At 46.8% G+C, this 19,174-nt stretch overlaps 1 protein-coding gene across 2 annotated transcripts in view; it reads right to left on the minus strand.

Moving 5' to 3' along the window:
* Window positions 1-19,174, minus strand: part of cdh23 (cadherin related 23) — a 556,325-nt gene that overhangs the window by 348,773 nt on the left and 188,378 nt on the right. For both annotated transcript variants that reach the window (XM_033012745.1, XM_033012744.1), the window contains exon 10: window positions 4,371-4,483. In XM_033012745.1, the coding sequence (XP_032868636.1) occupies window positions 4,371-4,483 (113 nt within the window). The remainder of the gene's footprint in view (window positions 1-4,370; window positions 4,484-19,174) is intronic.

Below are 19,174 nucleotides of genomic sequence, written 5' to 3' on the forward strand. Positions count from 1 at the left end.
GCTGGATTAAGGAACTGTTATGATCGGGTATTAAAAGCTTATTGTTCCTGCCACATTAATGTGCTGGAAGCTATAATTATGATTTCTTGGATAGGGGCTTGGAATAAAAATCGGATATTTGAGGCCATGGATAGCATATACATTCTTTCCCCTCTTAAAGTGTTGGCGTTTTGTCGAATTCCCTGAATTGCTCTTTATTTTAAAGAGACGTATCACTGTTTCCACATGGACTGTATATGGTCCAAGTGTGTTTTACAGCTACAGATTTGCATACATCAGCTCATGGACTTCAGTAATTACAGCTCCCCGATAAACTGTTTATAGATCTGTGTCCCAAAGCGGTACATTAAACGTTATCCATCAATATAGAACAAAGGAGCTAATGCCAGGAAAGAACGGTCTAATGAGAGAGAAATGCTTTGCTCAAATCCCGGCCTTGAAAAGCTGCCCAAAAGCCACATCAAGAGAGGACGGGCTGACTACATGTTAATCTTCACCATCTTGTCGTAAAGCAGGGGACTGATCAGAATACATCACACAGGTATCAATATAATATGCCCCTAGATTATTTATTTACTTAATATTCAACAGCCCTCCGCCTCTGTGCCCACAGAATCTCTTTTGGGGTGGCACAGCGGTAGAGTTACTGCCTCACAGCACCAGACACCCGCCTATGATCCCGACTACGGGCTCTGTCTGTGTGGAGTTTGCACGTTCTCCTCGTAGAATGCGTGTGTTTTTTTCCGAGATCTTCGGTTTCCTCCGACACTCCAAAGACGTACAGGTTTGTAGGTTAATTGGCTTGGTATCAATGTCCCTCGTGTGTGTTTGTAGGATAGTATTGATGTGCGGGGATCGCTGGTCGGTCCGGACTCGATGGGCTGAAGGGCATGTTTTCTCTAAACTAAACTATTTTCAGCAATTAGCAACACAAATTGAACCCTCCCTGTAATATGGCCATGGAAATTCCTTATTGAGAGGGGAGAGATGGCTCAATTTAGATATACAAGAGGGAGAAATTCATCTTTTATAAGTACTCATGACCCCCGCCACTGCCTCAGAGGCAGAGAATTCCACAGACTCACAACTCTCTGGGTGAAAAGGTTTTCCCTCATCTCTGTTCTAAATGGCTTACCCCTTATTCTTAAACTGTGGCCCCTGATTCTGGACTCCCGCAACATCGGGAACATGTTTCCTGCCTCTAGCGTGTCCAAACCCTTAATAATCTTATATGTTTCAATAAGATAACCTCTCATCCTTCTAAACTCCAGAGTATACAAGCCCAGCCGCTACATCCTATCAACGTATTCTATCAACATATATGTGCGTACACAACACACATATATATATATATATATAACTAAAAGTCTGTTCTTGACCGGTTTTGGCCATCTGTGCTGCGATTTCCGAGAGAACGCCGCCACCTATGGCTGTCATTTTTGGCCACCTTGCTCAGAGCCCCCCTCCGCCGTATGTGTACCGAGGATTTTTCCCGTCGATGAAAAATGACAGAGATATTAATGTTTTTACAAAATTCCCCATTCTCTCTGCTGCCCCTGTTGGCGGCAGGGGGGAGGGACTATAAAACCAGGAAGTGGTGTGCCTCAATCAGTCTCTGCAAGTGGTGTGCCTCAATCAGTCTCTGTAAGTGGTGTGCCTCAATCAGAGCTCTGAATAACACTGAACAAATGTCTCCACAGCTGTGAGTACCCATAATGTGGTTTGAAAATGAAAATATGGTTAGTTTGAGGAAAAAAGCACTGCCTGCAAATGGTTGTTTGGGTTGAAGTAAAAAGGAACCCCCTCCCTCTCTCTCTCCCCGCTCCTCTCTTCCCCACCTCTCTCTCTCTCTCTCTCTCTCTATCCCTCTCTCTTTCTCTCTCCCCCCTTCTCTCCCTTTCTCTCTCTCTCTCTCCCCTCCTCTCTCCCCCCCTCTCCCCATCATCCCCCCTCTCCTCCCCCCCCACTCCTCTCTCCCCCCCACTCCTCTCTCCCCCCCTCCTCTCCCCCCTCCTCTCTCCCTCCCCCTCCTCTCTCATCTCTCCCCCTCCTCTCTCCTCTCTCCCCTTCCTCTCTCCTCTCCTCCCCCACTCCTCTCTCCTCTCCCCCTCTCCTCCTCTCCCCCCCTCTCCTCCTCTCCTCCTCTCCCCCCCTCTCTCCTCTCCCCCCTTTTTCTCCCTCTCCTCCCCTCCATCCCCTCCCCCACCGTCCCTTCCCTAAACCCCCCTCCCCTCCACACATGCCTACCCACTTCCCTCCCCGCTCCCCGCTCCCCGCCTCTCCCCCTCACCCCCCTCTCTCTCCCCCTCACTCACCCTCTCTCTCTCCTTCTCTTCAACCCCCATCCCTCTTGCCCCTCTCTGTGTCTCTGTCTCTCTCTCTGCCTCTGCCCCTTCTCTCTCTGCCCTCACTCTCAAACCCCGCCCCCCCTCCCTCTCTAGATGTGACTGCAAGTTGGGGGCTATGTGTCAGTAGATAGGGTGGTTATGGGGTAAAAGGAGCAAATTAATAATATTAATATAATATCAAGGGGGGTAATTAGCGTGAGTGCGGGGGGGGGGGGGATAGTTAGTGTGTGTGACGCTGCATGCCGCCTCCCCACCCCCCCCCCCCCCCACAACCACATGTGGGGGGAACAGACCCAACGGGTCTGCACTTGGTCTAGTATATATATATATATAGAGGAATAAATCAGGTATATTATATATATATATATATATATAATATACCTGATTTATTCCTCTATATATATATACTAGACCATGATATACCTGATATACCTGATTTATTCCTCTATATATATATACTAGACCATGATATACCTGATTTATTCCTCTATATATATATACTAGACCATGATATACCTGATTTATTCCTCTCATGATATTATACATGATCTATACAGACTATTTTAAACATATAGACATCAGCTGCATTCACGTGATTAAAATATGTAAAACCTCAAGTTGAATGTAGGAAATGATCCTTAAATATTATTTCCTACTTGTCCTGGTGTTAATGTCTAACTCACGATTCCTATCACTGCCAAAGATGTCCCAACATCTCCCATTACAATTCAGATTCCAGAGTGCTGCTGGAACTCTTTCAAATCCAGTGGATTGAATCCAACCTTGTAAAGAAATCTGGCCACCAACGCACACACAGACTTTCCTCTGATCTTGGCAATTTTGATTAGAATGAAAGTACTTCCAACTGGCAAAGATTCGCAGGGCTCTGATCTGAAAGCAGCACAATTATAATTCACGGCAAATGAGTAGATATTATTCTCTCCATGACTTGCTCAAGTTTTAGAACAGATTCAAGTTTAGTTTAGAGATACAGCGGGGATTAACCTACAAACCTGCACGTCTTTGGAGTGTGGGAGGAAACCGACGATCTCGGAGAAAACCCACGCAGGTCACGGAGAGAACGTACAAACTCTGTACAGACAGCACCCGTAGTTAGGATCCAAGCTGAGTTTCTGGAGCTGTAAGGCAGTAGCTCTACTGCTGCGCCACCATAGTTAAACAAGACTCTTGAAATCTCACATAGAACAAAGAACAGCACAGGAGAAGGCTGTTCAATGCTGGACATGATGCCAAGTTAAACAAATCTCCTCTGCCTACACGTGATCCATATCATTCCTTTCCCCGCATATCCATAAGTCTATCTAAAAGTCTTAAATGCCATTATTGTATCAGCTTCCACCACCAGCAGTAGAAAGTGAACCTCAATCAATTCTGAAACTTGTTTATATGTTTGCCCCACTCTATGAAGGACATAGAAACATAGACAATAGGTGCAGGAGTAGGCCATTCGGCCCTTCGAGCCTGCACCGCCATTCAATATGATCATGGCTGATCATCCAACTCAGTATCCTGTACCTGCCTTCTCTCCATACCCCCTGATCCCTTTAGCCACAAGGGCCACATCTAACTCCCTCGTAAATGTAGCCAATGAACTGGCCTCAACTACCTTCTGTGGCAGAGAATTCCACAGATTCACCACTCTCTGTGTGAAAAATGTTTTCCTCATCTCGGTCCTAAAAGATTTCCCCCTTATCCTTCAACTGTGACCCCTTGTTCTGGACTTCCCCAACATCGGGAACAATCTTCCTGCATCTAGCCTGTCCAACCCCTTAAGAATTTTGTAAGTTTCTATAACATCCCCCCTCAATCTTCTAAATTCTAGCGACAATCTGGAGATCGCAGGCAGACTTTGCGGAAAAACCTTGCGTTCATTTTGTTCCCCTCTGCATGCCGCAGCAGTGGTGACGTGGGTGGATGGCGCGATTCTCCGGCACGGAACGCAACCAATTTACCCTGCCCCCCTTTTTTTTTTAAGGAAAACTCCAAACTGGAGATACTCACCCTCACAGTCAACGTAAATCCCGAGCTGTACAGGGGGTTTTCCCGATCCAGAGGTCCACTGAGAGTCAGAGCTCCACTGATGTAGTCGAGGGCAAAGATGCTGTTGGTGTTCCCTGTGGAAATAAACAGCCCAGAATGTTAGCTGCCCCAAGATGGATGGTCCAGCTAAATACATCCAACACTTTCCATTACCCATCTTCTTACAGAAGATTGTGACTACTGCAATGGCAACTGTTACCTTGCGATGTGTTCAACTAATCAAGGATTTTGTGGTGAGCTGAAGTGTTTAATGCAATGGATTTGGGCTCAAAGCAATGCTTTGTTTTGATTGCCTGATTGCATAGTCCAGTTTAACTATGAGGACAAGAACAAAAGCAATGAGGGAGGCAACCTCAAACATCACCCATCAGTCTGAAGAAGTATCTCCACTTGTAACCATGTTCTCCAGAGATGCTGCCTGACCTACTGACTTACTCCAGCACTTTATGTGAACAAAACATATACTGGAAATCATTTCCATGATCCCACGTTGTTTTTTTTATCACTTTCATCCTTTATTTAAACACACATATTTTATTTATTCCTTTCTCTTCCCCTCGGCCCTGTAGTTAGTGGTATTGATTCCAAATGTGATAAAAGGTCCTCAATGTAAAACAAAAAGTAGAATTGTGCTCTACACAGGTTATTTAAACCCCAGCTTTACCTTCTCTCCCCCTCACCTGAAACCACCTGTTAGTTGCCAGGCTTGGACCTGCCCCTCCTCTCTCACTTCCAGCTTTCTTTCCAAACCCTCCTCCACCACAATCACTGAAGAAGGGGCGGGACCCAAAATGTCACCATTCCATGTTCTCCAGAGAGGTTGCCTGACTCATTGAGGTATCCAAAGTATCCAGCACTTTGTATCTCCGGTTGGAAACCAGTATCTGCAGTTCCTTGCTTCTACCTCACTGGCACCTAGCTATGGCGGCCATGATCTCACTGCCATGGCAACGCTTGGGGCGGGGCAGGAAGGCGGGGCAATGGGGAGGCGGAGCATCACTGGGAGGTGGAGCAAGAGGGGGCGGGGAGCAACTCGGGGAGGCGGGGCAACACTGGGCGAGGGGCAACGTGGGGAGGCGGGGCAACTGGGGACAGGGCAACACTGGGAGGTAAGGCAAGAGAGGGAGGGGTGCAACTCAGGGAGGTGGGACAACTGGGGGCGGGGCAACACTGAGAGGTGGGGCAAGAGGGGGAGGGGTGCAACTCAGGGAGGCGGGGCAAAACTGGGGGGCGGGGCAATCATAGAGCTCTCAGGTGGCTCCCGAGACTCCATCCACCGACCACCCTGATGGCCACAGGACATCTTGGGCTGCACTCGGCCATTCCATTTCTTTATACAGTGTTTATTGACACTGTAATAGTTGAAATCTCAAAACTTAAAAATGATTTAATTCGTTAAAATATTTTTCCAATATAAATTAAAATATTATTAAAATCAATTGAAATAATGGAAAAAGTAGCAAAACCTCTTCTGAACCACCTACAAGAGTGTGTTTTATGTCATTAACTGATGCGTTCCTTCGTTGACAGTCACCGCCTTACCTGCAGAGTGTTTCTGTGTTCATAGACACTCCACTCCACAGATCTGACTCCCAAATTGCTGACCAACACTCTCAGTTACAGAGGATCCTCCATGGCATGGTATCTCCGACAGTGCAGCAGGTGAAGTGCAGCGGTCAGTCAGTCTGCAACTTGACGCTCGAATCTGCACATTGGGACTTGAACGCTCAACCTTCTGGATAACAAACTCCCTGCAACATTGCACTCACCCGACCCAGCACTGCTACGGAGATCTTGGAACACTTCCGTGTCTAGTCATAGAATAATATAGAAACATTGAAAATAGGTGCAGAAGAAGGCCATTTGGCATATGAGCCAGCACCGCCATTCAATATGATCATGGCTGATCATCCAAAATCAGTGCCCCATTCCTGCTTTCTCCCCATATCCCTTGATTCTCAGCCTTTATTCCCAGTATATCGGAGCAGTAATTTTAATCCAAATGTTTTGGAGGGGGAGTTAGCCAGTGGGGAGACTGTTGGGTCAGGAGCAGCTTGGAGCAGGAGCCAGGACATGAGGGGGTTACAGCAGATTACTGGTTGAATTGAAATGCAAAACCTCAAACAGTTTTTCTTTTGCTCAAACCAATGCCTCCAGCAATTCTCTCCAAGAATATCGAGTTATCACTTGCCAAGTACAATTTACATCAAGCAATTGGGATGACCTAACAAATTATGAAGTCGCATGTGAATTACAGCCATATCACACACCAGCGACACAAGTCCAATGTAGACATTATTCTGGACAGCATATCAAACAACTAGTTATCTTGAAAAGGCACAAATGCTGCAGTAACTCAGCGAGTCAGGTAGGATCTCTGGAGAACGTGGATAGGCGACTTTTCCGGTCAGACTGATTGTTGTTGGGGGGTGGGGGGGGGGGTGGAAGAGGGGTGTGGGCGGGACAAGAGCCCTACCCCTCTTCCAGCTTTCCCCTCCCCCCCCCCCCCCCCCCCCCCCAACCCATACAATTATTCTGAAGAAGTGTCCCAACCCCAAAAGTCACCTATCCATGCACTCCGGAGATGTGGCCTGACCCACTGAGTTATTCTGCACTTTGTGTTTTCTTCAGTAAACAGCATCTGTAGTTCCTTGCATCCACAACTAATTGTTTTGGTTCAGCTACAACTAGAATTTCATGTGGTGTCAATGACAAGGCAAGGTGACGACAATGTCTGTATCAGCCACTCAAGGCCCCAGCTAGGATCACTAACACAGTCAACATGCCTGTGGAAGATCCCATATAATCATTCAAGGGAAGTATTTTTGCCAATCATTCCTTATCTTGAAAACACGACCACTAACAAGGGATGAGGACCAGGGGGCCAGTTAGAAGTCTGAAGGAGGGTCTTGACCCAAAACGTTACCTATTCTATTTTTCCAGAGATGCTGCCTGACCCGTTGAGTTACTCCAGCTATTTGTGTCTATCTTCGGCCAGTTAATTTAGTTTTGTTTCGAGATATAGGGCGGAAACAGGCCCTTTGGCGCACAGAGTCCACTCTGGCCAGCGATCCCCGTACACTAGCACCATCCTCCACACACTAGGGTCAATTAACATTTACACCAAGCCAATTATCCAACAAACCTGTACGCCTTTCGACCTGTACGCCTTTCGAGTGTGAAAGGAAACCGGATATCCCGGAGAAAACCCACGCATGTCATGGGGAGAACGTACAAACTCTGTACGGACAGCACCCGTAGTCAGGATCGAACCTGGATCTCTGGTGCTGTTAGGCAGCAGCTCTATGGCTGCCCCACCGTGAGCAAAAAGCACTTTGTGATTACTTAAATGTTTTTTTAAACTATCTCAGGTGAGTGATGGAATGAGGGGAGGAGGAAGGTGGAACGGGATGAGTACTATGTTCAATATTTACAAATGCATGAGAAAATAAGGCTATGGCTGAAGGGAGTACTTGTGCGTAGGAAAGAATGGCAGATGCTGGTTTAAACCGAAGGTAGACACAAAATGCTGGAGTAACTCAGTGGGACAGGCAGCATCTCTGGAGAGAAGGAATGGGTGACATTTCGGGTCGAGACCCTTCTCCGGACTGATGAGTATTTGTTTGTTAGTCTGCCTGAAAGCTCCATTATACATGCAGTTCCTTTCCCTTTGTCGAGGCATACACTTAGTGTAAAAAAAGACCACTTATATCCAGAATGTCAGATTGATGTCAATCAGTGATGCTCCACGGAGTTTCACTCACACTGTAAATTGCACGGGTTAATACCATCCTGAGGATGTTTAAGGACATTTATACTGGCTGCTCCAACAGCATTAATCCAGTCTAATGACTTCATTAAAACAGCAGAGAGAAACAGTGAAAGGATGATGTGAGCATTTGTAAAATAATATTACATTGTAAAATCTCCAGATGCAAAGATTCAGAAGGTCCATCTGTCTCCTCAGATCCTGGTGAACTTCTACCGCTGCACCATCGAGAGCATCCTTACCAACTGTATCACAGTATGGTATGGCAACTGCTCTGTCTCCGACCGGAAGGCATTGCAGAGGGTGGTGAAAATTGCCCAACGCATCACCGGTTCCTCGCTCCCCTCCATTGAGTCTGTCCAAAGCAAGCGTTGTCTGCGGAGGGCGCTCAGCATCGCCAAGGACTGCTCTCACCCCAACCATGGACTGTTTACCCTCCTACCATCCGGGAGGCGCTACAGGTCTCTCCGTTGCCGAACCAGCAGGTCCAGGAACAGCTTCTTCCCAGCGGCTGTCACTCTACTCAACAACGTACCTCGGTGACTGCCAATCACCCCCCCCCCCCTCCCCCCCCCCCGGACACTTATTATTATTTATTCAAATCATTTGCTATGTCGCTCTTCCAGGGAGATGCTAAATGCATTTCGTTGTCTCTGTACTGTACACTGACAATGACAATTAAAATTGAATCTGAATCTGAATCTGAGGAGGATCTCCGCTGTTTCAAGGCAGCCAGCGCTTTAATTGCATTTTATGGAGAGGGGAAGGAGAGAAACTCCACACAGGCATCAGAAGGATTATCCCTCCCTCCAATGCATTTTGCAGCAGTTCAAATATACCACGTCCCCCCCTGTAGATCTTTTTTTAAGACTTGCCACCATTACTGGGTGTGATTAAAATCATGCGGGGCAAAGGATCAGTGGGCGAATAAGCAGCAGAGAAATTAGGTTTCTGCGTCACTAGCTTTGCTTTATCCTTACACCAGTTTAAAGAGTTGGGTGCAAACCGATGCACCACACTGCCAGGGATGTCTTCGTTCAGAGCAGAATGATGCACAGAGCCTCTTGTGTTGGGGAACTGAGGACCAAAGGGCATAGGTTTAAGGCGAAGGGGAAAAGATTTAATAGGAATCTGAGGGGTCACTTTTTCACACAGAGGGTGGTGGATGTATGGAACAAGCTGCCAGAGGAGGTGGTTGAGGCTGAGACTTTCCCAACGTTTAAGAAACAATTAGATAGGTGCATGGATGACAGATTTGGAGGGATATGGACCAAATGCTGGCAGGTGGGACATGCAGCTGGGACATGTTGGCCGGTGTGGGCATGTTGGGCCGAAGGGCCTGTTTCCATGCTGGATCACTCTATGACTCTATGGGAACATTAAACCAATGCTCCATCTCTGTCAGGTGGGTATGGAGAGAACCCAAGGCACCAATTTGACAGGAGCTGGATCAATAAAACCATTTAAGTGTATTAATATCAAAAGGATATTTAACCCGTTCCATACTTGCACGGGGACAGACGCACAGAGGAATTCTTCACCCCAAGTGTGCGTTTTATTCAGCATTTAACAATATAATAGTTTAAAAATAGACCTTTTGACCCACTGAGATTATGCCAATCCCTGACTACCCATTCACACTAACCCCAATTTATTCTCCCACATTACCCACTGGTCTATAAATTATACCAAAGAATATGCAGCTACTGTGGCGCAGCGGTAGAGTTGCTGCCTTACAGCGCCAGAGACCCAGGTTCGATCCTAGTTATGGGTGCTGTTTGTACGTTCTCCCCATGACCACATGGGTTTTCTCCGGGAGCTCTGGTTTCCTCCCACATTCCCAAGACGTACAAGTCTGTAGGTTAATTTGGCTTCAGTAAATATTGTAAATCGCCCCTAGTGTGTAGGATAGGGGATCGCTGGTCGGTGAGGCCTCGATGGCCTGTTTCTGTGCTGTATCTCTAAACTAACATGGGTAGTGGAGTTGGGGTTTAGAGCACATTTAACTTCTCCAACGATACCACAGCCTCTTGGTGTCGGGCATCAACTTCACTTCCATTGCAAGGTCCAGTGACAACAGCCTTCAACCAATTCTGCGCTATGAATGAAGCACCCCTCTCATCGTGCCTGGAACAACCACAGCAGAGTTTAGTTTAGTTTAAATGTTCAAGAAGGAACTGCAGATGTTGGACAAATCGAAGGTAGACAAAATTGCTGGAGAAACTCAACGGGTGCGGCAGCATCTATGGAGCGAAGGAAATAGGCAACGTTTCGGGCCGAAACGTTGCCTATTTCCTTCGCTCCATAGATGCTGCCGCACCCGCTGAGTTTCTCCAGCAATTTTGCCTACCTTAGTTTAGTTTAGTTTGGAGATACAGCGTGGAAACAGGCCCTTCGGCCCACCGAGTCCAGCGATCTCCGTACACTCGCACTATCCTACACACCAGGGACAATTTACAATTTTTACCAACGCTAAATTAACCTACAAACCTGTACGTCTTTGGAGTGTGTGAAGAAACCGGGGCGCCTACTCGGTCACGGGGTGAAGGTGCAAACTCCGTACAGGCAGCGTACAACTCCGTAGTCAGGATCGAACCCGGGTCTCTGGCGCTGTAAGGCAGCAACTCTACCCCTGTGTCACCGTGCTGCCCGTATTGCCGTCAAGTGAATACTAATCAATGCAATAGAAACTTGAGGTGGGTTTGTTTGAAATCCAACTCGGTAGAACGATGAGGGGAAATGTTTGCATTTCCAATAGACTTGCCTAAGCGGACAACCTTGACTGTCGGGCGAGCGATGCTGTACAATAAAACAGAAAATGATGGCTCCAAATTGGTTTGTCTGCTCCATTGCCCTGATGGGATTTGTAGTCTAGAAGTGTTCACATCACTAACAATATGCAGTCACCTGAATGAAGCCTCAGAGCACATCTAATATAATTTCTTGCGCCCAATTTTTTTTTGAAATGGCTCCATTGTGCATATAAATGACTCGAGTAGAAATGTGTGTTTAAAGTGAGATCTTAGATGTACCACACTCACAGGCACAAGTCAATGGATATGTTTAAGGCTGAGATGGATAGATTCTTGATTAGTACGGGTGCCAGGGGTTATGGGGAGAAGGCAGGAGAATGGGGTTAGGAGGGAGAGATAGATCAGCCATGATTGAACGGCGGAGTAGACTTGATGGGCCGAATGGCCCCTATCACTTATGAACATGACTCAAAGCTGAAGCAATTGAAAGTGAAAGATAGAAAGGGGTACAATAATGTACGGGAGGGTTAGGAGACTGAGCGATAAAGATATGGGGAAAGTATGTGAGGTTTTTCATCAGTGAAGACCTGTTTGCTCAGCCACTATGGAGTCTCCTGCTTTCTCATCTTAACCTTGAGTCTACCTATTGTTGCACCATCTGTCCCAGCCTTCCTTCTCATATTTCCTTGGACTGTATCCAGTATTCCAGTCTCACTTTTCACCTTCTTTGGCAGATTAGTTTAATTTAACTTAGAAATACAGCTCGGAAACAGGCCCTTCGGCCCACCCAGACCACACCGACCAGCGATCCCCACACATTAACACAAGCCTACACACATTGGGGACAATTTATACTTATACCAAGTATACAAGCTCAAGCCAATTAACCTACAAACCTGCACGACTTTGGAGTGTGGGAGGAAACCAAAGATCTCGGAGAAAACCCACGCAGGTCACGGGGAGAATGTACAATCTCCGTAAAAAAACAGCAGTCGTAGTCGGGATTGAACCCCAGTCTCTGGTGCTGCAAGTGTTGTAAGGCAGCAACTCTACTGCTGCTACTACAAGACCGAGAGAGAGAAAGGGGGAGGGAGAGAAAGGGGGGGAGGGAGAAAGGGGGGGGGGGGGGGGGGGGAGAGAGAATGGGGAGAGAGAATGATTTAGAAAAGGAACTAGAGGCAGAAAGAGCAAGATAAAGTGAGAGTATGTAAAGGGGTGAGAGAGAGAGACCATCAACATTCCCTTAGACGTTAAAGGTGATACAGAAATGTAGATCTCATAATTTCCAATCACTGTCAGTGCTCCCTTGATTCAAGGCTAGCACCTGCCACAGCTGATGATGAACTCTGAGCTGTTTCAGTGAGCAGCTCCTGGACCCACTGGTCCACCCTCTCACACTGCAGATGATTTGCTGTGTGTGCACTGCCCAGTGCCTGGTGCTTCTCTCGCTTGCTGAAGGGAGCAGCACCCTAGCAAAGGAAGTTATTAGTTCAGTTTCAGAGATACAGCGCAGAAACAGACCCTTCGGCCCACCGAGTCCGCGCCGACCAGCGATCCCCGCACACTAACGCTGTCTGGGGACAGAGACTGGGGACAATTTACAGTTATATCAAGCCACTTAACCTGCTAACCTGCACGTCTTTGGAGTGTGGGGGAAAACTGGAGATCCCAGAGAAAACCCACAGGGAGAACGTACAAACTCCGTACAGACAAGCATCCATAGTCAGGAACGAACCCGGGTCTCTGGCGCTATGCGGCAGCATCTCTACCGCGACTGCTGCACCACTGTGCCACCCTTTCAGGCTTAACTAATTCAATAGGTACACAAAAATGCTGGAGAAACTCAGCGGGTGCAGCAGCATCTATGGAGCGAAGGAAATAGGCAACGTTTCGGGCCGAAACCCTTCTTCAGACTGATAGGGGGTGGTGGGGAGAAGGAAGGAAAAGGGAGGAGCCCGAGGGCTGGGGGATGGGAGGAGACAGCTCGAGGGCTGAGGAAGGAGAGGAGACAGCAAGGGTTAACAAAATTGGGAGAATTCAATGTTCATGCCCGCAATCTCCCAATTTTGTTCATGAAAATTGAATTCTCCCAATTTTGTTAGCCCTTGCTGTCTCCTCCCATCCCCCAGCCCTCGGGCTCCTCCTCCTCCTTTTTTCTTCCTTCTCCCTGCCACCCCCTATCAGTCTGAAGAAGGGTTTCGGCCCGAAACGTTGCCTATTTCCTTCGCTCCATAGATGCTGCTGCACCCGCTGAGTTTCTCCAGCATTTTTGTCTACCTTCGATTTTCCAGCATTTGCAGTTCCTTCTTGAACACCTTAACTAATTCAATGTTAACCGCTGCTTAATTTTTTATTTTAAGAAAATTCCTGTGTTGTAATAACAGCACACTTTGCTGGTCTTTTGAATGCTTGACCAGTACCTAGTATAAGGTTGTAAGGTAATTAGTGATTGGAGCATAATTAGGCCATTCGGCCCATCAAGTCCACTCCGCCATTTAATCATGGCTTATCTATCTCTACCTCCAAACCCTATTCTTCTGCCCTCTCCCCATAACCGCTGACACCCATACTAATCACGAATCTATCTATCTCTGCCTAAAAGATATATATTGACAGCCTCCACAGCCTTCTGCGGCAAAGAATTTCACAGATTTACCACCCTCTGACTAAATAAATGACTCCTCATCTCCTTCCTGAAGGAACGTCCTTTAATGTTGAGGCTGTGACCTCTGGTCCGAGACTCTCCCACTAGTGGAAACCTCCTCTCCGCATCCACACACTCAGTATCTGTAGGAAGGAACTGCAGATGATGGTTTAAACCGAAGATAAGACACAAAATGCTGGAGTAACTCAGCGGGACAGGCAGCATCTCTGGAGAGAAGGAATGGGTGACGTTTCGGGTCGAGGCCCTTCTTCACTGATACACTCACGTAAGACATCTCCCTCCCCTGTTCCTCAGCAAAAGTTGCGTGTGACTTTGAAGAAACACGGAGGCAAAGTCCATCAGACCAGTCTGCGTCAGAGAATTTATTATTCAAAATCTGCTCTGTCAGACTCTTCACTTGAAATAAATGTTTTCTGATGTGCTTCACAGAGTTCTCAGCAGCCACAGTTATCATTTTATAAATGACCCATCTATGTTGTCCTGAACAGTCATCTAATACACTGCTGGTAACCTTGAGTAGCCTGACAAAATCACCAAGACTGGGCCTCCATTTTAACAGCAACAGCACCAGCCAGTAAAATACATCTGTTCTCCGGGTTCTGACTGTACGCAGATGTACTGCTTCTTCCTATCAGCCTCATAAATATTCCAGGCAAATATCTGTAAAAATTAGGAGCGGAAGCAGATCAAATATCTTCTGCCGAATAGAGTCTGGTCACAGCTGATCACTTATTGTGCTGGAAGCCAAAGAGGAAAAGTAACAACAACAAAAAAAGAATGAATGGTAGATGCTGGAGATGAGAAATAAAGACGCTGAGACACTCAACAAGCCAGGCGGCATCTGTGGGCGGAGGAACAGATCCATCATTCCAGGTCGTGGTGGACTCTCCATCTTAAGTGGTTGACGCCGAAACGCCACAGACAGTTCATCGGCCACTATCGCCAATAGAGTCATTGAGCACAGAAACAGGCCCTTCGGCCCAACTCGTCCATGCTGACCAAGATATCCCATCTAAGCTGCATTTGGTCAGTATTCCTCTCAACCTTTCCCCTTCCAAGTGCCTTTCAACCACTGTTCTTGTACCTGCCTCAACTACCCCCTGGTTCCATATACCTACCACCATCTGATAAAAAATGTTGCTCCTCAGGTTCCTATTAAATCTTTCACCTCTCACCACTGGTTCTTGATTCCTTTATCCTGGGCAAAAATGAAGCACAGCACCAAGAATTGTGCTCCTGCATTTCGGACAGTTGTTCCTCAACGCGTTTAACTCTGTTTTGCATTCCACAGATGCTGCCTGACCTGCTGGGTGTTTCAGGATTGAAAAGGTCATAAATGATAGTAGAATTAGGCCATTCGGCCCATCAAGTCTACACCGCCATTCAATCATGGCTGATCTATCTCTACCTCCTAACCCCATTCTCCTGCCTTCTCCCCATAACCTCTGACACCTGTACTGTTCACGAATCTATCTATCTCTGCCTTAAAAATATCCACTGACTTGGCCTCCACAGCCTTCTGCGGCAAATAATTCCACAGATTCACCACCCTCTGACTAAACTTCTCCTTATCTCCTTCCTAAAAGAACGTCCTTTAATTCTGAGGCTATGACCTCTGGTCCCAGACTCTCCCACTAGTGGAAACATCTTTTGGTTTTTGTTTCAGAATTTCAGCATCTGCAGCACTGACCACACACTCTGCCAGGGACTCCTGCATGCCCAAAGTTACCTATTTAGGCCACAAAGAACCAAGTGCGAGCATGCACCATAAGTTCTAGGAGCAGAATTAGGCCATTCGATCCATCAAGGCTATTCCGCCATTCAATCATGGCTGATCGATCTTTCACTCTCAATGTGACTTTGTTGGGCTTTCAGCTCCTCTTTCGGCTGAGGAGGCTCCAGAAAGACCCGCACACTCTCCAGGTGACAAGCTGGGTCTAAATTCCTGCAGAGAGAAGCAAGCAAGTACAGATGTATACCAAGCTTTGAATCTTCTGGATATCAGGCATTTGCTATTCAGCTTTTCCATTTGGCATTGATACCTAGGGCACCTGGGTACCAAGTCATCACACATTGACCAAAAGCCAAGGCTTTCCACACAGACTAACAAAAAAAAAGTCTTGCTAAGAGAGTCACTTTCTATTTTAATCAGATAATACTTTTTAAATGTCAAACTGTGAAGTCCTTTCCCTTTCATTAAGGCGACCCTCTACAGTACCACCTCATTAAGTACTGAATTGGTCTGATCCCATCTCATTAAATGACTAATCTCTGTAGTCCTACCTCATTAAACATGATATCTGTGCTGCCTCACATCGCAGACAGCAATAGTTTGACGTTCAAATGAGATGCAAGGGGAGAATTGCCCAAATCCCACCGATAAGTGACTTAGTCCACACAAAAAAAGTCACCACCTTCCGTATCCAAACAGATCCCGTGGGTTTTGAGGGCTGGGTGGTGATGAGGAAACCATGTTGTCCTTGCAGCTCTGCCTTGAGATGCTCAACGTTGTACCCAGGTCTTGCCACTCAATGCCACCTGCACGTGTTAATGGTAGGTAGTGGGTGGAGAGTTGGCGGTGGTCTGTAGGTAGTAGTGGGGGGGCTACATACTTTGGCCCACCAGGTGGCGCAGCGGTAGAGCTACTGCCTAACAGCGCCAGAGACCCGGATTTGATCCTGACTTGTTTGTACATAGTCCGTACGTTCTCCCCATGTGTTTTCTCCAAGATCTTAGGTCCCCCCCCCCCCACACTCCAAAGACGTGCAGGTTTTTAGGTTAATTATTGCCTTGGTATAAAAATGTAAAACTGTCCCCAGTGTGTAGGGTAGTGTTATGTGCGGGGATCGCTGGTCGGTGAGGACTCGGTGGGCCGAAGGGCCTGTTTCTGCGCTGTATCTCTCAAATAAACTGAACACCTATTACCTGCCATGCTTCGTCCTGCCCCTTCCCTTTCCCAGCTTTCTTCTACCCCCCCCCCCCCCCACAATCAGTCTCGACCTGAAACATGACCTATCCATGTTTTCCAGAGATGCTGCCTGACCTGCCAGCATTTTGTGTCCTTTTGTGTATTGGCCAGCATCTGCCGTTCCTTGTTTCTACTGTGTGCTACTGGTAGTCCAGATTCAGGGCTGATGTTGACCTTGAGTCCAGGCCATGAAGTGACAATATGACCACAGTGAAATGATGGGTCTTCAGTTGGATCCAAGGTCAGGATGGAACCTGGGTCTGGCGCTGTGAGGCAGCAGCTCTACCTGCTGTGCTACCATGATTTCCCCATTGCTTGCGAAGTAACAGCTGCATTTGTCCGCATGACAGTGGGTGTATATGCAGCTATTGTGAGAGTCAGACACCACTCTGTAAACACAGATGCGCTCCAATCTCAAGAACGTTTCCAATTATGGCTCCAGCTTTGGAAAACAAAGATCGCATCAAGCAAGAGCCATATTATAGATTCTTTCCAATCTCTCTTTTCAAATAGAAAAACAGCAAGTTAACCTTCAGTTAAGTTTTTCCGGCTTAATTAGAAATTGCACGTGACTGTCTCAAGAGAGCTAAAATCTGTTACTTCCAATTTAAAGTCTACAAAGAGACTTAAGTGAGTCTGCTAATGGACAGCCATGAATGGACAGCGTTTTCCAAAAATGCACATGATGTGCATGCAGCATTTTTCAATCATTTTCTTTCTTTCGCATCCAACATGGATGACACAGTGGTGCAGCGGTAGAGTTGCTGCCTTACAGCGCCAGAGACACGGATGTGATCCTGACTACGGGCGCTGTCTGTATGGAGTTTGTGTGATCTCCCTGTGGCCACGTGGGTTTTCTCCAGGTGCTCCGGTTTCCTCCCACACTCCCAGGTTTGTAGGTTGATTGCCTTGGTAAAAATTGTAAATTGTCCCTAGTGCGTGTAGGATCGTGTATGTTTGCAGGAATCGGTGGTCGGTGCGGACTCGATGGGCCGAAGGGACTGTTTCCGTGCTGTATATCTAAATTCAACTCTTGTTCTGGACTCTACAAATTATGTTGGAATCAATAGTTCAAGTTCCAGATCAACTTTTACTCTATTATACTCTACAAATCAATGTAGCTCTAAGACTTCACTGCATTTCAGTTCCTCGGTGCCTATGGGGGAACTTGTTTTCTGTGGTGAACAGCTAAGACAGAGGAAGATTTGTTTGGAAGAAAGTGTCCATGTGATACTTGGTCTTTCTCACACATGGTTTCTGTGGGTGAACCAAATGACTGCAGTTGAGAACTTAATATTGCTTAGATGCAACCAAATGATGCTAAAGGATTTTTGTAGAAATTATTTGTGTGTCATGTAGGTACATTTCAAACAAAATTAACGCAGTGGTGAAATGTTAACCAAAAAATCCCCCGCGGTCTTCATTCTGACTACAATTTATACAACTGCAGCATGACCTCCCAACGTCTATACTCAATGCTCTGACAAGATGGCGGCCAACGCAGGCGACTATTTGCGTGCGAGCCATGGAAGCAGATCTACAAACTCGCATTACAATTGCTCCACACTCTTAAATCTGTAACCCTACAGCAACATTTCCTACTATGGTCTTCTTCAACTCCTTTCAGATCTGCCCTTACTTCAATTCCCTTATCATGCATCTATACACCATTAATGGCTCGATTGTAATCAGGGCCGGTTTTAAGCCGATTTGACCGATTGCCCCTAATTGGGCCCCGCGCCTAATGGGGGCCCCGCACTAATGTTCCGTATTTCGTACGGAAATACGAATTCTCTTTGTTAAATAAAGATTATATTTTTTAATTCGCCATGCGGATTTTTTTTTTAAACGACCATGTATAACAACCGCTGCACGGCCATCAGACACAAACGATTTGTTAACTAGTACTGTTAGCACTTCTTAACATGAAGTTGTTAACAAGTTGTTATATCAATCTGCATCCATCCACATTCCTCAGTAAATGTTATTGTGTTTTGAATGAGTATTAATGACGCCGTGTTCCTTTGTATAAAATTCACGCGGCGTCATAAATTCTTGTTTAAAACACAATTACATTTACTGAGGAATGTAGATCGATGACACATTGAGAATTTCTTTAAACTCACCATCATGAGTGAGGGCCCCGGACCGCGAGAAGGGGCTTCTTCCTGGTGGGCAGGTTAGTCATTCACCTACCGACCCACGTTGTGTCTCTCTGTGCTTTGCTCTCTCTCTCCCTCCTTCTCTCTCTCCCGCTCACCATCTCGTCTCTCTCTAGCTCTCCCACTCCCTCTCTATCACCCTGTCTCCTCAGCATTCCCGGAATCATTGACGTTTAGCGGTAGACAAAAATGCTGGAGAAACCCAGCGGGTGAGGCAGCCGCCTTGACCGCTGAGTTCCTCCAGCACTCTGTGTTTTTTATTTGGCTCTGAAGTTGAAGGTGGCTCAGCGGGACGGGCATGGGCTCTGGGGAGAGGGTTGCGTTTCTGGTCGAGACCCGTCTTCAGACAATCACAAGTACTCTCACCGACGAGAGTTCAATTCAGTCTGAAGAAGGGTCTTCTCTCCAGAGTCGCTGCGCTGCCTGTCCTGCTGAGTTACTCCAGCTT

This window comes from Amblyraja radiata, chromosome 37 (genome assembly GCF_010909765.2).
Source record: "Amblyraja radiata isolate CabotCenter1 chromosome 37, sAmbRad1.1.pri, whole genome shotgun sequence".
In the NCBI taxonomy this organism is placed as follows: Eukaryota; Metazoa; Chordata; class Chondrichthyes; order Rajiformes; family Rajidae; genus Amblyraja; species Amblyraja radiata.